General features: G+C 44.0%; 1 protein-coding gene across 2 annotated transcripts in view; it reads left to right on the top strand.

Annotated features, from left to right (window-relative positions):
• SCYL2 (SCY1 like pseudokinase 2) overlaps positions 1–17,913 on the top strand; it is a 158,899-nt gene that overhangs the window by 130,765 nt on the left and 10,221 nt on the right. For both annotated transcript variants that reach the window (XM_053717001.1, XM_053717000.1), the window contains exons 15-16: positions 16,809–16,875; positions 17,320–17,412. In XM_053717001.1, coding sequence (XP_053572976.1) covers positions 16,809–16,875; positions 17,320–17,412 — 160 coding nt within the window. The remainder of the gene's footprint in view (positions 1–16,808; positions 16,876–17,319; positions 17,413–17,913) is intronic.

Raw genomic sequence — 17,913 nt, 5'->3', positions numbered from 1 at the left:
CCTTCCTGTTGATCTGTGGCACAGGAGACATAGCGGTTTCTGTAGTCCGGGTCCTAGGAGGTGGTGAGTGCCCGGCCATTAGTAGTATAAAGGTGCCTTTTTAATAAATAAAGTTAGTCTAACCAAGCGTGCAAGCGATGGAGGACTCTCCTTCCTTAATTAAGTCTCATTCCTGTGTTTATTGTGAGGCGGTTCTGGTAGATCAGCCTGCTCAACTATGTTCCACATGCCTTAATAAAGTTACAACATCTAAAGGTAAACGGATGTCTAGTACTACTGAGCCGTCCACCTCTGAGGGTTCTCCGTTCCGGGAGGTGCGTTCCCTACATTTATCTCCGACTGCACATGCAGCGCCCCGGGGTCCAACCATTACTCCTTTGGGAGAGATTTGTTGGCCGTCAGACTTTGCGGACCAACTGGAATCAGTGGTTCCAAAAGTGATCCGTGCCTTACCACGTTCTTCTAAGCGCAAGCGTAGGGTTTATCATAGCGGCCTGGCCCAGGATTTGTCCTCGCCGATGGGAGATCCAGAGGACTAGGCCCACTCCGACTCTTTGGAGGAGGCCCCTTCGGGGTCGGAGTCCGTGTCATCTAAATCTCCGGCGGCGGAGGAGCCTGGTTATAGGTTTAGGATGGAGAATTTGTGCTTTCTGCTGCAGCAGATGCTTGCTACTCTGGAGGTTCCGGAACCTAAGATACCGGAGGAACCTGCGATTCCTAAGCTTGACAAGGTATACAAGGACAGGGTAGTACTTCAGTCTTTCCCGGTTCCCGTTAAGATGGCTAATATTATTAAGAACGAATGAGAGCGATTTAGGTTTTCCTTTTCCCTTAAAAAACTGTTCCCCATTCCGGACTCTCAGCTTGAGCTGTGGGGGACCATCCCTAAGGTGGATGGGGCTATCTCTACGCTTGCAAAGCGGACGACTATTCACCTCGACGATAGTTCGTTGTTTAAAGAGCCCATGGATAAAAAGCTGGAAAACATGTTGAGAAAGATGTTTCAGCAAACAGGGTTTGTTTTTTAGCCAGCAGCAGACGTTTTTGCAGTGGTCGCTGGAACTGCGACACATTGGTGTGAATCCCTGTGTGAAATGGTCGAGGAGACATCCGTCGATGAGCTACAGGAGAAGATTAAGGCGCTGAAGATCGCCATTTCTTTCATCTGTGATGCCAATAGGCAAATTATTCGCCTGAATGCTAAGGTGTCAGGTTTTTCTGTTTTAGCGCGCAGGGCTCTATGGCTAAAATCTTGGTCTGCGGACATGACCTCTAAGGCGAGGCTGTTGTCCTCGCCTTTTCAAGGGAAGATCCTATTCGGTCCAGGATTGGATTCGATTATATCCACGGTTACGGGAGGCAAGGGAGCTTTCCTACCGCAGGATAAGAAGGCTAAACCTAAAGGATCTAATTTTCGACCCTTTCGTGCGGACAAGGCCCAGCGCCAGCAACCTGCCACAAAAGCGGACCAATCCAAGGAATCTTGGAAGCCGGCTCAATCTTGGAACAGGTTTAAGCAGAGCAAGAAGCCCAGAGCAGACGCATGGTTGCAGGACGTTCAGGACCCTTGGGTTCTAGAAGTGGTCTCCCAGGGTTACAGGATAGGGTTCAGATCCCATCCACCCGAGGGCAGATTCCTCCTGTTAAACCTGTCTTTAAGACCAGAGAAGAGAGAGGCCTTTCTAGAGTGTGTGAGAGATCTCACCTCTCTTGGAGTTATCGTTCCTGTACCCCTAGCAAAGAGGGGTCTAGGGTACTATTCCAACCTTTTTGTGGTTCCAAAGAAGGAGGGCACGTTCTGCCCGATTCTGGACCTAAAGTGTTTAAACAAGTTTCTGAGTGTTCCATTGTTCAAAATGGAAACAATCAGATCTATTCTGCCCCTAGTTCAAAGGGGACAGTTCATGCCGACTATACACTTGAAGGACGCTTACCTTCATGTGCCAATCCACAGGGACCACTTCAGGTTCCTAAGATTTGCCTTTCTGGACCAACACTTCCAGTTTGTGGCCCTTCCTTTTGGTCTGGCGACGGCCCCGAGATTCTTCACGAAGGTTCTGGGGGCGCTGCTTGCAGTGGCCAGATCCAGGGGCATTGCGGTGGCGCCTTACCTGGATGACATTTTGGTTCAGGCGCCGTCGCTCAGCCTCGCAGAGCATCATTCGAGGGCGCTTCTTCTGTTCCAATCTCACGGTTGGAAGATCAACTCAGGAAAGAGTTCCCCTGGTTTGCAGCAACAGGGTGGAGTTCCTGGGCACTATAATAGACTCTTATGTCCATGAAGATATTTCTCACAGATCAGCGGCACAGGAATCTTGCATCCACCTGTCTAGCCCTTCAGTCCTCCTCGAGCCCTTTGGTAGCTCAATGTATGGAGGTGATAGGTTTCATGGTTTCAAACATAGATGTCATCCCATTCGCCAGGTTCCACCTAAGACCTCTTCAATTGTGCATGTTGAGACAGTGGAACAGCAACAATTCAGATCTGTCACAGCTGATATCCCTGGATGCTCGGACTCGGAACTCCCTCTCTTGGTGGATTCGTCTGGAGCAACTATCCATGGGGACATCCTTCTTGAGACCATCCTGGGAGATTGTGACCACGGTCGCCAGTCTGTCAGGTTGGGGAGCTGTTTGGGGTGCCAGGATAGCACAAGGAAGGTGGTCCAGGGAGGAGTCTCTCCTTCCGATCAACATCCTAGAACTACTAGCAATCTACAATGCTCTGGAGGCTTGGCCTTCTTTGGGGTCGGTCAGTTTCGTCAGATTCCAGACCGACAACATTACCTCGGTGGCTTACATCAACCATCAAGGGGGTACGAGGAGTCCCCTCGTGATTAGGGAGGTGTCTCGGATCCTGGAGTGGGCGGAGTCCCACGGCTGTTCGCTCTCAGCGATTCACATTCTGGGCGTGGACAACTGGGAAGCGGACTTTCTCCGGGGGAATGGTCTCTTCACCCCAAGGTGTTTGCGGCGATTTGTCACAGATGGGGAACACCGGAGATAGATCTCATGGCATCCAGACTCAATTGCAAACTGCCTCGATACGGGTCGAGGTCCAGGGATTCCCAGGCAGAGCTGATAGATGCCTTAGCGGTTCCTTGGGGATTCAGCCTAGCTTATATTTTTCCTCCATTACCACTTCTACCTCTCATAGTGGCACGCATCAAACAGGAGCGGGCCTCGGCCATTCTGATTGCACCTTCATGGCCGCGGAGGACGTGGTTTGTGGATCTGGTTGGGATGTCATCCTTTCCACCGTGGAGGTTATCCTGTCTCAGGGATCTGCTGTCACAGGGCCCCTTTCAGCATCAAAATCTAGATTCTCTGAGGCTGAACTGCGTGGAGATTGAACGCCTAGTCTTAGCCAAGAGAGGCTATTCAGAAAGTTTGATTGATGCTCTAATTCAGGCAAGGAAGCCAGTCACTCGTCGCATCTACTGTAAGGTGTGGAGGACTTGTCCTGGTGTGAGAAGCATGGATATCCTTGGCATAAGGTGAAGGTAATCCAGGATTCTGTCCTTTCTCCAAGAGGGTTTGGAGAAGCTTCTTGCCGCTAGTTCCTTAAAGGGACAGATTTCGTCTATCAGTTTTGTTGCATAGGAGACTCTCTGAGCTCCCTGACATTCAATCTTTTGTTCAGGCTCTGTCTAGAATCAGGCCGGTCTTTAGACAGTCGGCTCCGTCTTTGAGCTTAAACTTAGTCCTTAAGGTTTTGCAGAGGGTTTCGTTGAACCTCTGCATGTCATGGACTTTAAGATTCTGTCCTGCAAGGTTGTCTTCCTGTTGGCTATTGCATCGGCACGCAGAGTATCTGAATTAGCTGCCTTGCCTTATCTGGTGTTTCATGTGGATAAGGCTGTACTTTGCACTAGGTTGGGGTTTCTCCCCAAAGTGGTGTCTAACCCTAACATCAATCAGGAAATAGTTGTTCCTCCTTTGTGTCCTAACCCTTCTTTTTCAAAGGAGAGGTTACTTCATAACCTGGATGTGGTTTGTGCCTTGCATTTCTATCTTTAGGCTACAAAGGATTTCAGACAGTCTACATCTCTTTTTGTGGTGTATTCTAGGAAGCACAAGGGGCAAAGGGCCTCTGCTACTTCTTTGTCTTTTTGGTTGAGGAGCTTGATTCGCTTGGCTTATGAGACAGCGGGAAATAAGCCTCCTCAGAGGCTTACTAGAGCTGTTGCTTTGTCTTGGGCCTTCAAGAATGAGGCCTCTATGGAGCAAATTTGTAAGGCGACTAACTGGTCCTCCTTACACACTTTTACAAAGTTTTACAAATTTGACGTTTTTGCCTCTGCAGAAGCTGTTTTTGGGAGAAAAGGTTTTGCAGGCGGTGGTGCCCTCAGATTTGGGTCCACCTTTTACCCTCCCGGTTTCATTCTGTGTCCTCTAGAGTTGGATATATGTTCCCAATAGTAATGAATGAAGCCGTGGACTCTCCTCCCTTTTTAGATGGAAAACATAAATTATGCTTACCTGATAATTTCATTTCCATCGAGGGGAGGAGAGTCCACGGCTCCCGTCCATATTTCTGTTTGGCGGCCCTAAATTTATCATCTTCTAGCACCTTTTGTACCCTGATATTTCTTCTACTGTTCCTGGTTCCCTCGGCAGAAATACTTGGGGATGAGGGAAGTGGGGGGGTATTTAAGCCTTTGGCTGGGGTGTCTTTGCCTCCTCCTGGTGGCCAGGTTCTTAATTCCCAATAGTAATGATTGAAGCCGTGGACTCTCCTCCCCTCGATGGAAATGAAATTATCAGGTAAGCATAATTTATGCTTTTTCTGGAAACGAAAGGTCAGAAAGCTACTGCTACTTCTCTTTCTCTCTGGTTGAGAAGTATTATTTGTTTGGCGTATGAGACTGCTGGTCAGCAGCCTCCTGAGAGAATTACGGATCATTCTACCAGGGCTGTTTCCTCTTCTTGGGCTTTCAAAAATGAGGCTTCTGTGGAACAGATTTGCAAGGCTGTGTCAGGGTGCCAGGAATCAGACTGAGACGAGAAGTGCAAAAATAATCACACCTTTATTAATAGCAAAAAATAATAAAAAGTCCACAAGTCAAATAACAAGCCAGGAGTCAAAACCAGAGCTGGTAGTCAGACGAGCCGAGTCAGGAGCCAAAGCGAATAGTCAGACGAGCCGGAATCAGGAACAAGGAAGCAGCAGAGTCAGGAACAAGCCAGGGATCAGGAACCAGGAAGGACGTCATGCAGCCAGGTAATACACAGGAACTCTCACAAACAGGTCTGAGGCAACGCAAAGGCAAAGCATACTGAACAGAGGCCCTTTAAATAATAAGTGATGACATCACAATTCTGAGACTGCATCCTGTCTCACACGGATGATGCGCACCAATCTGGCCATAAAAGGAAGTGCAGTAAATGAGCAGCATCCCCCACAATGCACCATAGTCAGGAAGAGAGGTGAGTAAAATGGCTGCCAGCAGCACATGGCAAACACAACAGGGTGAAAACCCTGACAGTACCCTCCCCTCAACGACCCCTCCCCCACGGAAGGACAAAAGGCTTATTGGGGAAACGAACATGGAAGGCACGGAGGAGGGCGGGAGCATGAACATCAGAGGAGGGAACTCAAGAACGCTCCTCCGGACCGTAGCCCCTCCAGTGAACCAAATACTGTACACGGCCCCTGGATATACGAGAGTCAATAATGCTGCTGACCTCATACTCCTCATGGTTGTCAACAAAGATTGGACGGGGACAAGGCAACACACTGGTAAACCGATTACAAACCAATGGTTTCAAGAGGGAGACATGAAAAACATTGGAGATGCGCATAGCAGGAGGAAGGTCAAGAGCGTAGGCCACAGGATTAACCCGTCGGAGTATTCGAAAAGGACCAACATAACTGGGAGCCAATTTATTGGAAGGCACACGAAGGTTCAAGTTGCGGGAGGACAGCCAAACTCTCTCACTAAACTGGTAGGAAGGTTCTGCAGATGCCTACGATCAGCCTGGAACTTTTGGCGCTGCATAGAACGATGAAGGCAATCCTGAATCTGCACTCACGTGGAACGGAGTTGCCGGAGATGCTCCTCTAAAGCCGGAATACCCTGAGACATGAATGAATCGGGCAACAAGGATGGTTGAAACCCATAATTCGCCATGAACGGGGATAACTTGGAGGAAGCATTAATAGCACTATTACGAGCAAACTCTGCCCAAGGTAACAGTTCAGACCAATTACTGTGGTGATCTGAGACATAGCAACGGAGGAACTGTTCCAGAGCTTGATTACACCGTTCCGCAGCCCCATTGGATTGAGGGTGATATGCCGAGGAGAAGGAAAGCTGGATCCCAATTTGAGCACAAAAGGAACGCCAAAATCTGGAGACAAACTGGCTACCCCGGTCCGACACTATCTCCTTGGGTAACCCATGTAAACGGAGACCTCCCGGGCAAAAATTGAAGCAAGCTCCTGAGCGGTAGGCAGCTTCATCAAGGGAATGCAATGTGACATTTTAGAAAAACGGTCAACCACCATAAGGATAACAGTATTGTCATTGGAAACAGGGAGCTCGACAATGAAGTCCATGGAAAGATGTGTCCAAGGACGCTCACCATTAGCAATAGGTTGAAGAAGACCCACAGGAAGACGTCGAGGAGTCTTATTCTGTGCACAAACTGAGCAGGAGGCAACATACGCAGCAACATCAGAACGAACACCTGGCCACCAGAATTGTCGAGTGACAGACCAAATCATTTGGTTCTTGCCTGGGTGACCTGCGGCTTTAGGATAGTGGTAAGTGTGCAAAAGTCTAGTTAGAAGATTCTCAGGAACAAAACACTTACCACTAGGTTTCTCAGGAGGTGTATTGGTTTGTGCAGCCAGGATCTCCTCCCCCAAGGGAGAAGTAAAATTAGTACGTATGGTAGCCAAAATATGGTCAGGAGGTATAACAGGAGTAGGTACAGACTCCTCCTTGGACAGAGGCAAAAATTGTCAAGAGAGGGCATCAGCCCATACATTCTTACTACCAGGCAGGTAGGAGACCACATAATTAAACCGAGACAAAAATAACGCCCATCTGGCCTGTTGGGCGACAAACGTTTTGCTTCAGATAGAATGAGCACCGGCACGCTAGTACCCTCGAGAAGATGCCTCCATTCCTTAAATGCCAAAATTATGGCCAGTAATTCCCTGTCGCCAATTTCATAATTGCACTCCGCTGGAGACAATTTCTTAGAGAAGAAACCACACAGATGTAAGGAACCGTCAGGCGTAGGACTTTGAGACAAGAGGGCACCTACTCCAGTCTCAGACGCATCGACCTCAAGAACGAAAGGCAGGACAGGGTTAGGATGAGCCAGAACTGGAGCGGCAGCAAAGGCATTCTTAAGACTATCAAAGGCCTTAATGGCAGTAGGTGACCAATGGAGTGGATCATTCTCTTTACGGGTCATATTTGTGATAGGTTTGACCAAGGAAGAAAAGTTTTTAATAAACTTTCTATAGTAATTGGCGAACCCCAAAAAACGTTGAATAGACCGAAGACCAACTGGGTGAGGCCACTGCAGAACTACAGATAACTTGTCAGGATCCATGGAGAACCCTGCAACAGAGATAACATAACCTAGGAAGGTTACTTGAGTCTGATGGAACTCACATCTCTCGAGTTTACAAAACAGGCCGTTCTCACGTAATCTTTGAAGAACCCGTGTAACATCAGAACGATGAGCCTCAAGTGTGGGTGAGTGTATTAGGATGTCGTCTAAGTTCACCACAACACACTGTTGCAACATATCTCGTAGGACATCATTAATAAATTCCTGAAAAACAGCAGGAGCATTACATAGACCAAAGGGCATTACAAGATACTCATAATGCCCGCTCCTGGTGTTAAATGCTGTTTTCCATTCGTGGCCCTCCTTAAGCCTAACGAGATTGTACGCTCCTCTCAATTAAGTTTGGTAAAGAGCGTAGCTCCCTTGAGGCGGTCAAAGAGTTCCGTTATAAGCGGAATAGGGTAAGCATTCTTAATGGTAAGACGATTAAGACCAAAATTATAATCGATACATGGTCTTAACTCGCCACCCTTTTTCTTCACAAAGAAGAAGCCAGCCCCTGCAGGAGAGCAGGATTTGCTGATGATCCCCAGTGACAGAGCATCGGCAACATACTCCTCCATAGCACAATTCTCTGCAACAGACAGAGGGTCCACACCGGCCCCGAGGAGGAATGGCTCCAGGTTGCAGGTCTATGGCACAATCGTAAGACCGGTGAGGAGGCAACGTACCGGCAGGCACCTTTTCAAACACGTCTAGGAACTCTCGGTACTCCTCTGGCAATTGAGATACCGAAGAAGTGCACAATACTTTAATAGGTTTCCGAAGACAAGTGGAAATACATTGCGGGGACCATGACAAAATTTCGGACCTGCGCCAGTCGAGACTGGGATTGTGCTTTTGGAGCAACCGGAAAATGCGGAGAGTTTATCACCTGGAACTGGAGGGTTTCAAAATGGAGAGCCCCAACAGCCATGGACAACGGAGCAGTTTCATGAGTAACGAGTGCTGGCTGAAGGGACCTGCCATCAATGGCCTCAATAGCAAGCGGAACTGACTGAGGCAAAACAGGAATGGAGTGCCTTGATACAAAAGCACTGTCAATGAAATAGCCTGCAGCACCGGAGTCAACAAGAGCCTGAGTGACTATGGAGGAGTCCACCCAGGAAAGGACAACCGTGACCAAAGGTTTCTCCTTAAGCGGTTCCGGGGACGAGGATAAACCACCCAAGGTCTGCCCCCAACAGGACCTTAGGTGTGAGCGTTTCCCGGCCGTGTAGGACAAGACTTCAAAAGGTGGCCCTGTAAATCCACAATAGAGGCAGAGCCCCTCCCTCCTCCTAAAGGCCCTCTCCGCCGCGGAGAGACGCGTGAATCCCAGCTGCATCGGCTCAGCAGTACCTGGTGACTCGGGACCAGGAGGCATGGGAGGAGAGGGAGGCATGGGTGGGAACGAACATGTAGGAGACAACGGAACAGGAGGCTTCCGCAAGCGCTCCTTGAAAGAGGGCCTCTCTCTGAGTCTGATGTCAATTAGGATCAAAAAAGACACCAATGTCTTCGAGATCCTCTGGTAAATCTCTGGCAGCAACTTTGTCTTTAATCGCATCAGAGAGCCCATGAAAGAAGGCGGCAACAAGGGCTTCATTGTTCCAACCTACCTCTGTGGCAAGCGTACGGAACTCAATATTATACTGAGCAACAGATCTAGTACCTTGCTGAATGGACAAGAGTCGTTTAGCAGCAGAGGAGGAGCGAGTCGGAACATCAAATACCCTTCGAAAGGAGGCCACAAATTCAGGGTAATTTGAAATCACAGGTTTATTAGTCTCCCACAAGGGATTAGCCCAGGCAAGAGCTGTGTCAGAGAGTAATGAGATGAGAAATTCCACCTTAGCTCTGTCAGAGGGAAACGCCTGAGGTAACATCTCAAAGAAAATGCCCACCTGGTTCAAAAACCCTCTTCACTGAATAGGATCGCCTCCATATCGCTGAGGTAGAGATGCAGAACCGGACATGCTCCTGGTAGGACTAGGTGCAGCAGCGGAAACAGGAGCAGCCATAATTTGCGGGACACTTTGGTCCAAATGTGCAGTGCGAGTCAGCAGGGTTTGCAGGGCTAGTGCAATTTGATCCAAGCGGTGATCCTGTTCATCCATCCTTGAAATGATGGCAGGTAAAGGTGGATTATTAGCACCATCAGGATTCATGGCCTTTGCGTAAAGTCAGGGTGCCAGGAATCAGACTGAGACGAGAAGTGCAAAAATAATCACACCTTTATTAATACCAAAAACTAATAAAAAGTCCATAAGTCAAATAACAAGCCAGGAATCAAAACCAGAGCTGGTAGTCAGATGATCCGAGTCAGGAGCCAAAGCGAATAGTCAGACAAGCCGGAATCAGGAACAAGGAAACAGCAGAGTCAGGATCAAGCCAGGGATCAGGAACCAGGAAGGACGTCAGGCAGCCAGGTAATACACAGGAACTCTCACAAACAGGTCTGAGACAACGCAAAGGCAAAGCATACTGAACAGAGGCCCTTTAAATAATAAGTGATGACATCACAATTCTGAGACTGCATCCTGTCTCACATGGATGATGCACACCAGTCTGGCCATAAAAGGAAATGCAGTAAATGAGCAGCATCCCCCACAATGCACCATAGTCAGGAAGAGAGGTGAGTAAAATGGCTACCAGCAGCACATGGCAAACACAACAGGGAGAAAACCCTGACAGGCTGCAACTTGGTCTTCTATACATACTTTTTCCAAATTTTATAAATGTGATACTTTTGCCTCGGCTGAGACTTATTTTTGGAGAAAGGTTCTTCAAGCGGTGGTGCCTTCTGTTTAGGTTCCTGTCTTGTCCCTCTCTAATCATCTGTGTCCTCTGGCTTTGGTATTTGTTCCCAACAGTAATTGATGATTCAGTGGACTCACCATATCTTAGGAAAGAAATCAAAATTTATGCTTACCAATAAATTTATTTATTTCCGGATATGGTGAGTCCACGGCCCTGCCCTTTGTTTTAAGACAGTTTTTTTTACTAAAGCTCTGGCACCTCTACACATTGTGTTGCTCCTTTTCTTTTTTTCCTTCGGTCGAATGACTGGGGGTTGTGGGAAGGGGAGTGATACTTAATAGCTTTGCTGTGGTGCTCTTTACCTCCTCCTGCTGGCCAGGAGTGATATTTCCAACAGTAATTGATGATTCCATGGAATTTATCAGGTAAGCATACATTTTTTTATTTTTTTCACTTACATGCGTATATTTTAAACTTTCCATGCATCAGCCCTGGCAGGTAACTCGCTCCTTTTTTTTTGTTTTGTTTTGTTTATTTGCATTATGCACTGATGACGTGTCCGCTTTTTAGCGCACATCTGGTTTTTGAGCACTTAGTCTATTTATCGCACTTTGATCGTTTGAGCGACTGTCAGTTGCCTGCCTTTAGTTAGTGCTCATCTTCAGCACAATGCTCCTGAATTTTTTTGTGTGGATGGGGTAAGCTTTTAAATTCTGCCAGGAGCTTCTTTTGGGGTGGAGGATTTTATGGGGGGGGGTTCCTGCCTTTATTTACTTTCATAATTATTATGCTTTAATCATTTTGTTTCCACATTCATAATTTTTTCTGTTTTTTTCTTCATTATGGAGCAAACTGGTACCTCAGAAGCTAGATACTCAGAAGCTAGATCCAGTGAACATTTTCCTAATATTACGTGTGTGTTTTGCAAGCTTGTTATTATACCCCCCTCTCAGCTTTGCATATCGTTTATGGATCATTTAATGCATTCTAACTATAACAATGCTGCTCTTGCTTTTAAGGGTATCTGTCCTCCCTCTGTTTGCTCTATATAAGGGAGTACTTCAGTTTTTACTCCAGTAGTTAAAGATTTTGTAGGCATTACTGTATCTGAAATGTTAGCAGCTATGCCTCCTTCAAGTAAGCATAAGAGGTCAGTTACTGAAAATTCCTCCACTAGCTAATCTGATTTAAATAGAGCTAGGTCTTTTAAGCTACATGTTTCTGAACCCAGTGCTTCTGAATCCCCTGAGGGTGAGGTATTTTCAGATGATCAGGAGTCCATTTATGTTCATAAAACAGAGCCAACCTCTTTTCTGTTTAAGATTGAACATCTTTTTTCTCTTGTGTTATGTACCTTAGGAGTTAAGAAAACAAAGGCTTCTGAGGATGTCTGTTAACCAATTAGTTTCAAATCTTCTGCTAAATCTACAGAGGCTTTTCAACTTATAGAAAATGCTATCTCTGAATTGATTTCTAAGGAGTGGTCTAAGCCAGGTATCCCAATTTATTCCTGCTTTAATAATTATGATGTTTCCTTTGTCTGCTTTTAATATAGAATTTTGGGAAACTGTTCCTAAACTAGATGGGGCTATTTCTACTCTGGCTAGATGGACTAATATTCCTCTTGAGGATATTACCTCTTTTAAAAACCCTGTGGATAGAAAGTTAGTCTTTCCTTAGAAAGGCTTTTCAGCATGCAGGTTTTTCTTTTTAGATCTGCAATTAGTATTGCTTATGTTGCTGCAGCCTCTACTCTTTGGTTTGAAGGTTTGTCTGAGCAGTTTTCAAAGTATTTGAATTAGTTAAAACTCCTTAGGACAGCTCATGCTTTTGTTTGTGATGCTGTTGTTGACATTTTTAAAATCAATGCCAAGAATATGGCAATAGCAGTTCTGACCAGGAGAACCATATGGTCGAAATTATGGTCCGCTGATATGGTTTCTAAGTCTAGCCCTTTGTCCCTTCCTGTTCAGGGAAAAGTATAGTTTGGGACCTGGTTTAGATGCTATTATCTCTACTGTCACTGAAGGTAAGGGAGCTTTTCTTACTTGGGATAAGAAGTCAAGGGGTAAAGTCAGGGCTTCTAGTAATTTTCGTTCTTTTTGTCAATCTAGGAATCAAAATTCTTCATCTCAAAAACAGGGTTCTTCCAGATTTCCTTGGAAGCCAAATCCTAATTGGAGCAAGTCTAAGTAGTCCAGGAAACCTGTCTCTTCTACCAAGTTAGCATGAAAGTGCGAACAGGTTCTAAATAAAGTTTCCCAGGAATACATAATTAGTTTCTAATTGAAACCTCCTAGGGGAAGGTTTCTTCTTTCCCATGTTCCAAAGAATCCTATAAAGGCAAGAGCCTCCTTTCAGTCAGTCATTGATCTGGAGCCTATGGGTGTAATAGTCCAAGTTCAGAGGTCAGAACAGGATCAGGGGTTTAATTCCAACATCTTTATTGATTCCAAAAAGGAGGGAACTTACAGGCCTGTTCTGAATTTTAAAACTTTAAACAAGTTTCTCAGGGTTCCTTCTTTTAAGATAAAAACTATTTGCGCTATTCTTCCTCTTCAGCAAGAGCAGTGTATGTCCACAATAGATTTGAAACATGCTTCTCTTCATATCCCTATTCACAGAGATCATTATCGTTTTCTAGGATTTGCATTCCTGGACAAGCATTTTTAGTTTGTTGCTCTTCTGTTTGGTCTGGCTGCCGCTCTCAGATTTTTACAAAAGTTCTGGGGACTTTATCGGTTGTAAGAGCTCAGGGTGTTTTGATGGATCCTTAGCTAGACGATATCGATATCTTGGTACAGGCTCCATCTTTACATTTAGCAGTATCTCATACCGACAGACTTTTGCTGTTTTTTCAAAAGTATGGTTGGAAAATCAATTTTCCAAAGAGTTATCTTCTCTGTCCAGGGTTATGTTTCTAGGTGTGATAATAGATTAATAGCTTGAAATTTAAAAAATACCAATGGCACTACTTTATATATGTTGTGTTAGCACCAATCCCTAATTCAAACAAATTAATAAATTGAAAGGGTATAGGTGCTGTGTATTGACATCTGAACTATACACAAGTATAAAGAGAGGTGATAGGACAACTTGCGTATCAAATGTTGCATAACTAATGGGAAAACAGCAAAAGCATAAATTAAAATATAACTTTTATTGGGGTTAATAAAATTAGGAGAAAAAACTTAAATCCACACTTAGGCACTTTATGTAGTATATGAACCAGTAAATAGAAGAAAATCACCATACTAGAGTATTATGGTGTATGGTATAAAACTCTAGAGTTCAACTCTGGCAACACAAGGTTATAGTTACATATGCTGTACTTTGGTGGATGTCATTTTAATTATTTTTTTTTTATTTTATTTTTATTGAGGTTTTTTTAAAACATACGGTACATAATTAAAAGAAAAAACATAAAGGAGATGGTTAGATTGATTACAAATTCCATACTTATGTTTCAGTATAAATGAGAACTAAAAAATATTATATACCTGTATCATAGATATAGACTGGTACAAATAAATCTAGATTTATAGCAATCAAGAATATCACATACAATAATATCCGAAACCTCTTTATTTATAAAAAAAAAAAAAAAGACCTTCTGTTTGAAACTGGGTGGGCCACTCTTGGACCCCTAATCACTTATAAGACTAAGCAACAGAAGGTAGAGAATATAAGACCACTTTTGGGCCTATATAAAACCAAGCATAAACACATATAACGCACATAGCAAACACATAAAATGGTCAGTTTAATTTACACAGGAATGCATGCGATAGTAACTACCTAAGATGGTATGCGTAAATTTTTTTGGGATATAAAGGAGTATTGATATATTGGCAGAGGTGGCAAGTATAGACATCACCTAATGAACTTGGGCGTCGCTATGAGCCAGCATGTATACTGCAGGAGTTCAGCCTGCGGGTGGCACATCAGGGTCACTTCTTTTATGCAATATCCAGGGTCTTGTAAATTAGGATATCAGCTCATAGTGCTATATATGCATTTTAAAATCCACTGCAGGGAGTTTATGGATAGCCTTTTAAAGAAGTGTTGTCTCATTACTCCAGTCATTACATATAGCATTGGGGGAATGAGACATATAAGTAAGGAGTACAAACTTAGAATGGCTACACAGTTAAGAAAACTAACATCAAGCTAAGAGGTCAATTTAAATATGTATGCAAAGAGTTTTGAGGAACCTCTGGTGTCTTTAAATTGCCTATAGCTAGCACTAATGGTCATGTATATAAGGATATCGCCTTCTCCATAACTAATCTCTAGAATGCCATTGATAAGTTGAAACACTCCGTGCCCATGGTTATGTTTACCCTAGAGAAAAATGGTATTGGCTATATGAGCTGTAAACATTGGGCATATAGGGATAGAAAATGATTTACTGTAGTCTCCAGTATTGCCATTAAACACAAGCCCTAACCAGCCGGGCAAGTAAGTGAACAAAATATTCATGCATAATCCTGTAAAGTACATTTTTAACCACTCAAACACCCAGGAGATATTTATCAACTGGTCTCTGTGATTAATGAATACGAGGCAATATATAGATTTTCAGGAAAAAGTAAAAGTATCATAGAAGCTGCGTAAACAATGTGGAGAAACAAAACAGCAAGCCAAATAAACTGCTATTGTATACAGGGGGGGGGGGGAGATATGTATATGTATGAAGATAGCCATAGTTACATAAACTAACTTAAAACTGGTTGAAGTGTCCAAACAGTTACAGTCCCTCAAAATTCAGGCTTTAGAGACGCCATTAGAGTTCCTGAGTGTTAACTTTATACCAGAAAATTGAGCGTAACTGTAAGGTAGAAAGTTCCCATAGCGGGATAGTTATAACGGAGCAGTTCCAGCGTTCATCTGCATGCAGCTCAAGAGATACTAAGACACTTCTCTTGCATAGTCCTCCGTATCTCTGTTGTGCACATGAGCCGTAAAACATCATCCTATGCCGGAACACCACATAAGACTAATTCTATCAGTGCTTTCTCCCAGAGACAGGGCAAGGCATGGTCTCCGTGCACCAGATCGGATCTCCGCCCAGAACGCTGTAAGGTTTGCTGCAGACTCCCCATTTATTGGTAGGCAGAAAAGGATTAGGTTGCACAGCTTCTTCTCTAGTGGGCCTAAGAAACAAGCGGACCTCCCGACATCATAGGCATCCACAATGTGGGCCGGGACCACAGAGCTCCCCGGCCTCAGCTCATAACATGAACTATGGCCTGAGTACTGGAGGAGAGGGAGGCATCGGAAACACTCTCCCATTTGCATCTGGCTCTCTGAGGATGGGTAGGTATATGTTCTCATAGTCACCCCTTTACGGGCCAGCAAGAACACTTCAATAAGTTGAAGAGCACCGGTCGCCACCGGATCACAGTATGATGTTTCCTTTCGCGTCGGGTGACCTGCCACTTCCACCCATGCTGGCTGCTGAATCATTACAGGCGATCTCCCGAGCCCGGGAGCTGCTAATGAGGCTGTAACTTTAGGAGTCGTATGACTCTGGTAGCATTGGTGAGCTTCCCGGTGCTTAATGTGGAAATCCTCTTGTGGCGGTACACTGCGCCGGGCATTCTCGACCATGCTGGAAATAGGCTGTAGATGGCTGTGCTGCATTTTAAATTCTGCCACTTGAGTTTCATTTCCTCCGCTGTCCTTCTCAGCTGATTCTTTGGCTATAGTGCTCCGATTACCAATTTGACGTGTGAATGTACGGAGACTATGCCATTCAGCAGACCACACATGCAGCAGCTTTTCGTAGTGCTCATTGAGCAGGTTAGTCACAGCTCCCAGTATCAAGCTGGCGTAAGACTCCATTTGGACTGTTCGACTTTACTTGTATGTAGGTCCAGTAATATCACCCCTTCTTAGAGATTTTTGGGGCAGCGTTAGATATCTGCCTAGTAACCCAGTTTCCTGGGGGAGGTTATAATGCGGCAGCCCTGGTCACGCAGATGATAGGCCTTGCAAGCAATGGAGATCACTACACAACTCAGCTGAAGAGCATAGGCGGTCAGCGATCTTGATATGGATCTGATCTTCAATCCTCTTCAGGTTATTATACAGTATAAAATTACTCAATTTTTGAAGGATATCTGTAGTTAGTAGCTATTAAAAGCGATCAAAGTCAGGAGCTCCTCTCAGATGCATCCTGCCGCTTCAGCTATAGGCTCCGCCCCCCATGGATGTCATTTTAATTTAACAGAAGAACACATTGTTTTGTGGCTTGGAATAAAAAAAAGAGAACTGTTAGGTGAAATTTTTCAAAATGATTCTTTTAGGTATAAAGGGGGAAAAAGGGGGAAAGCTTTCTGTGGTGAAAATGGAGGGAAATATGGGAAAAATAGTTTTACATATAAAAAGATATTGTACATTTTAGGACCTGTGCCATTATCATAGGCTCCAGTGTTTTGTGTATTTAGGAATTTTTCTTTATTTCCCAGATCCTTGGATATCTCAAATCAATTGAATCAAACTACAGAACAGCAATCAAACAAGACAAATAATCAGGTAAAGAGAAACTTACAAATAAGAATAAACATAATATTTATATGTTGTTTATTAGTTTTTCTCTTTATTCAGTTTATGGAATATCTTTGGGAGCTTATAATTAAGGGTAATTATTGGCAAACGAACAGAAGCATCAGATTTTTTTTATAAATAAATTGTTTATATGTGAATTTTAGTGATCTATTTACTATAAACAAAACTTATAAATATTTTTGACAAAGGGGATCTGATCTTCAATTGCCCAATTACCTTTGTGATGATAATGTTACTTGGTTGTTATCTATTGCATCAATCCTGATCTTTTATATATATATATATAATACATTTAGACCCCCTTTTATATATATATATATAATACATTTAGACCCCCTTTTATAGTGACTAAATGTAATTGGTATATTTTCAGCTGTTTAAAAACCTATTTTTGCATTTGTTCTTTAATAGACAGACACAATATTTAACAACATTGGACAAGATTTTCTAACTGGTAGCAGTGAAAAGCAAGAAAATGGAAATGTGCAAAAGCAACAAGCAAAGGTTAGTATTTATGGGTAAAAATTTTACCTACAGTGCGTCTTGCAAGGCTCATTATGAATTACAGCTTCATTTTTATTCTGGCATACACAGATGGCTAGGAACATGGTGAACTTATGTACCTGTGTTATTAGACAAATGAAGAAAAACATACATAGAATATCCCTAGTATCTATAAATTATAACTCCTTCAGATTTTTTTTCCCAGTTTAGAGGCGTTGAGAACCAGTAACAATACTTTGGAGAGCTGAATAATGGCCCCATGAGCTTTTGTTAGACATATTTGGTCTAATAGAAGGGGTCATGTATCCAGCTTCAATCTCTCTTTTCTTACTCATGATTATGTGATTAGCACAGATCACTAGACACACACATCTGTGATAGATCTTTTTTACTTTCCTTTGTTGGACCCCCCACTTCTATGTAACAGCAAGGTTATGGTATTTAAACCACAACTAACATTCTTTGGAGCTTAATAGGAATATGGGGACTAATTCATCAGTG

This window comes from Bombina bombina, chromosome 6 (genome assembly GCF_027579735.1).
Source record: "Bombina bombina isolate aBomBom1 chromosome 6, aBomBom1.pri, whole genome shotgun sequence".
NCBI classification, from domain to species: domain Eukaryota; kingdom Metazoa; phylum Chordata; class Amphibia; order Anura; family Bombinatoridae; genus Bombina; species Bombina bombina.
Note: the sequence above shows the minus strand (reverse complement) of the source record. Positions and strands in the feature narration are given on the sequence as shown.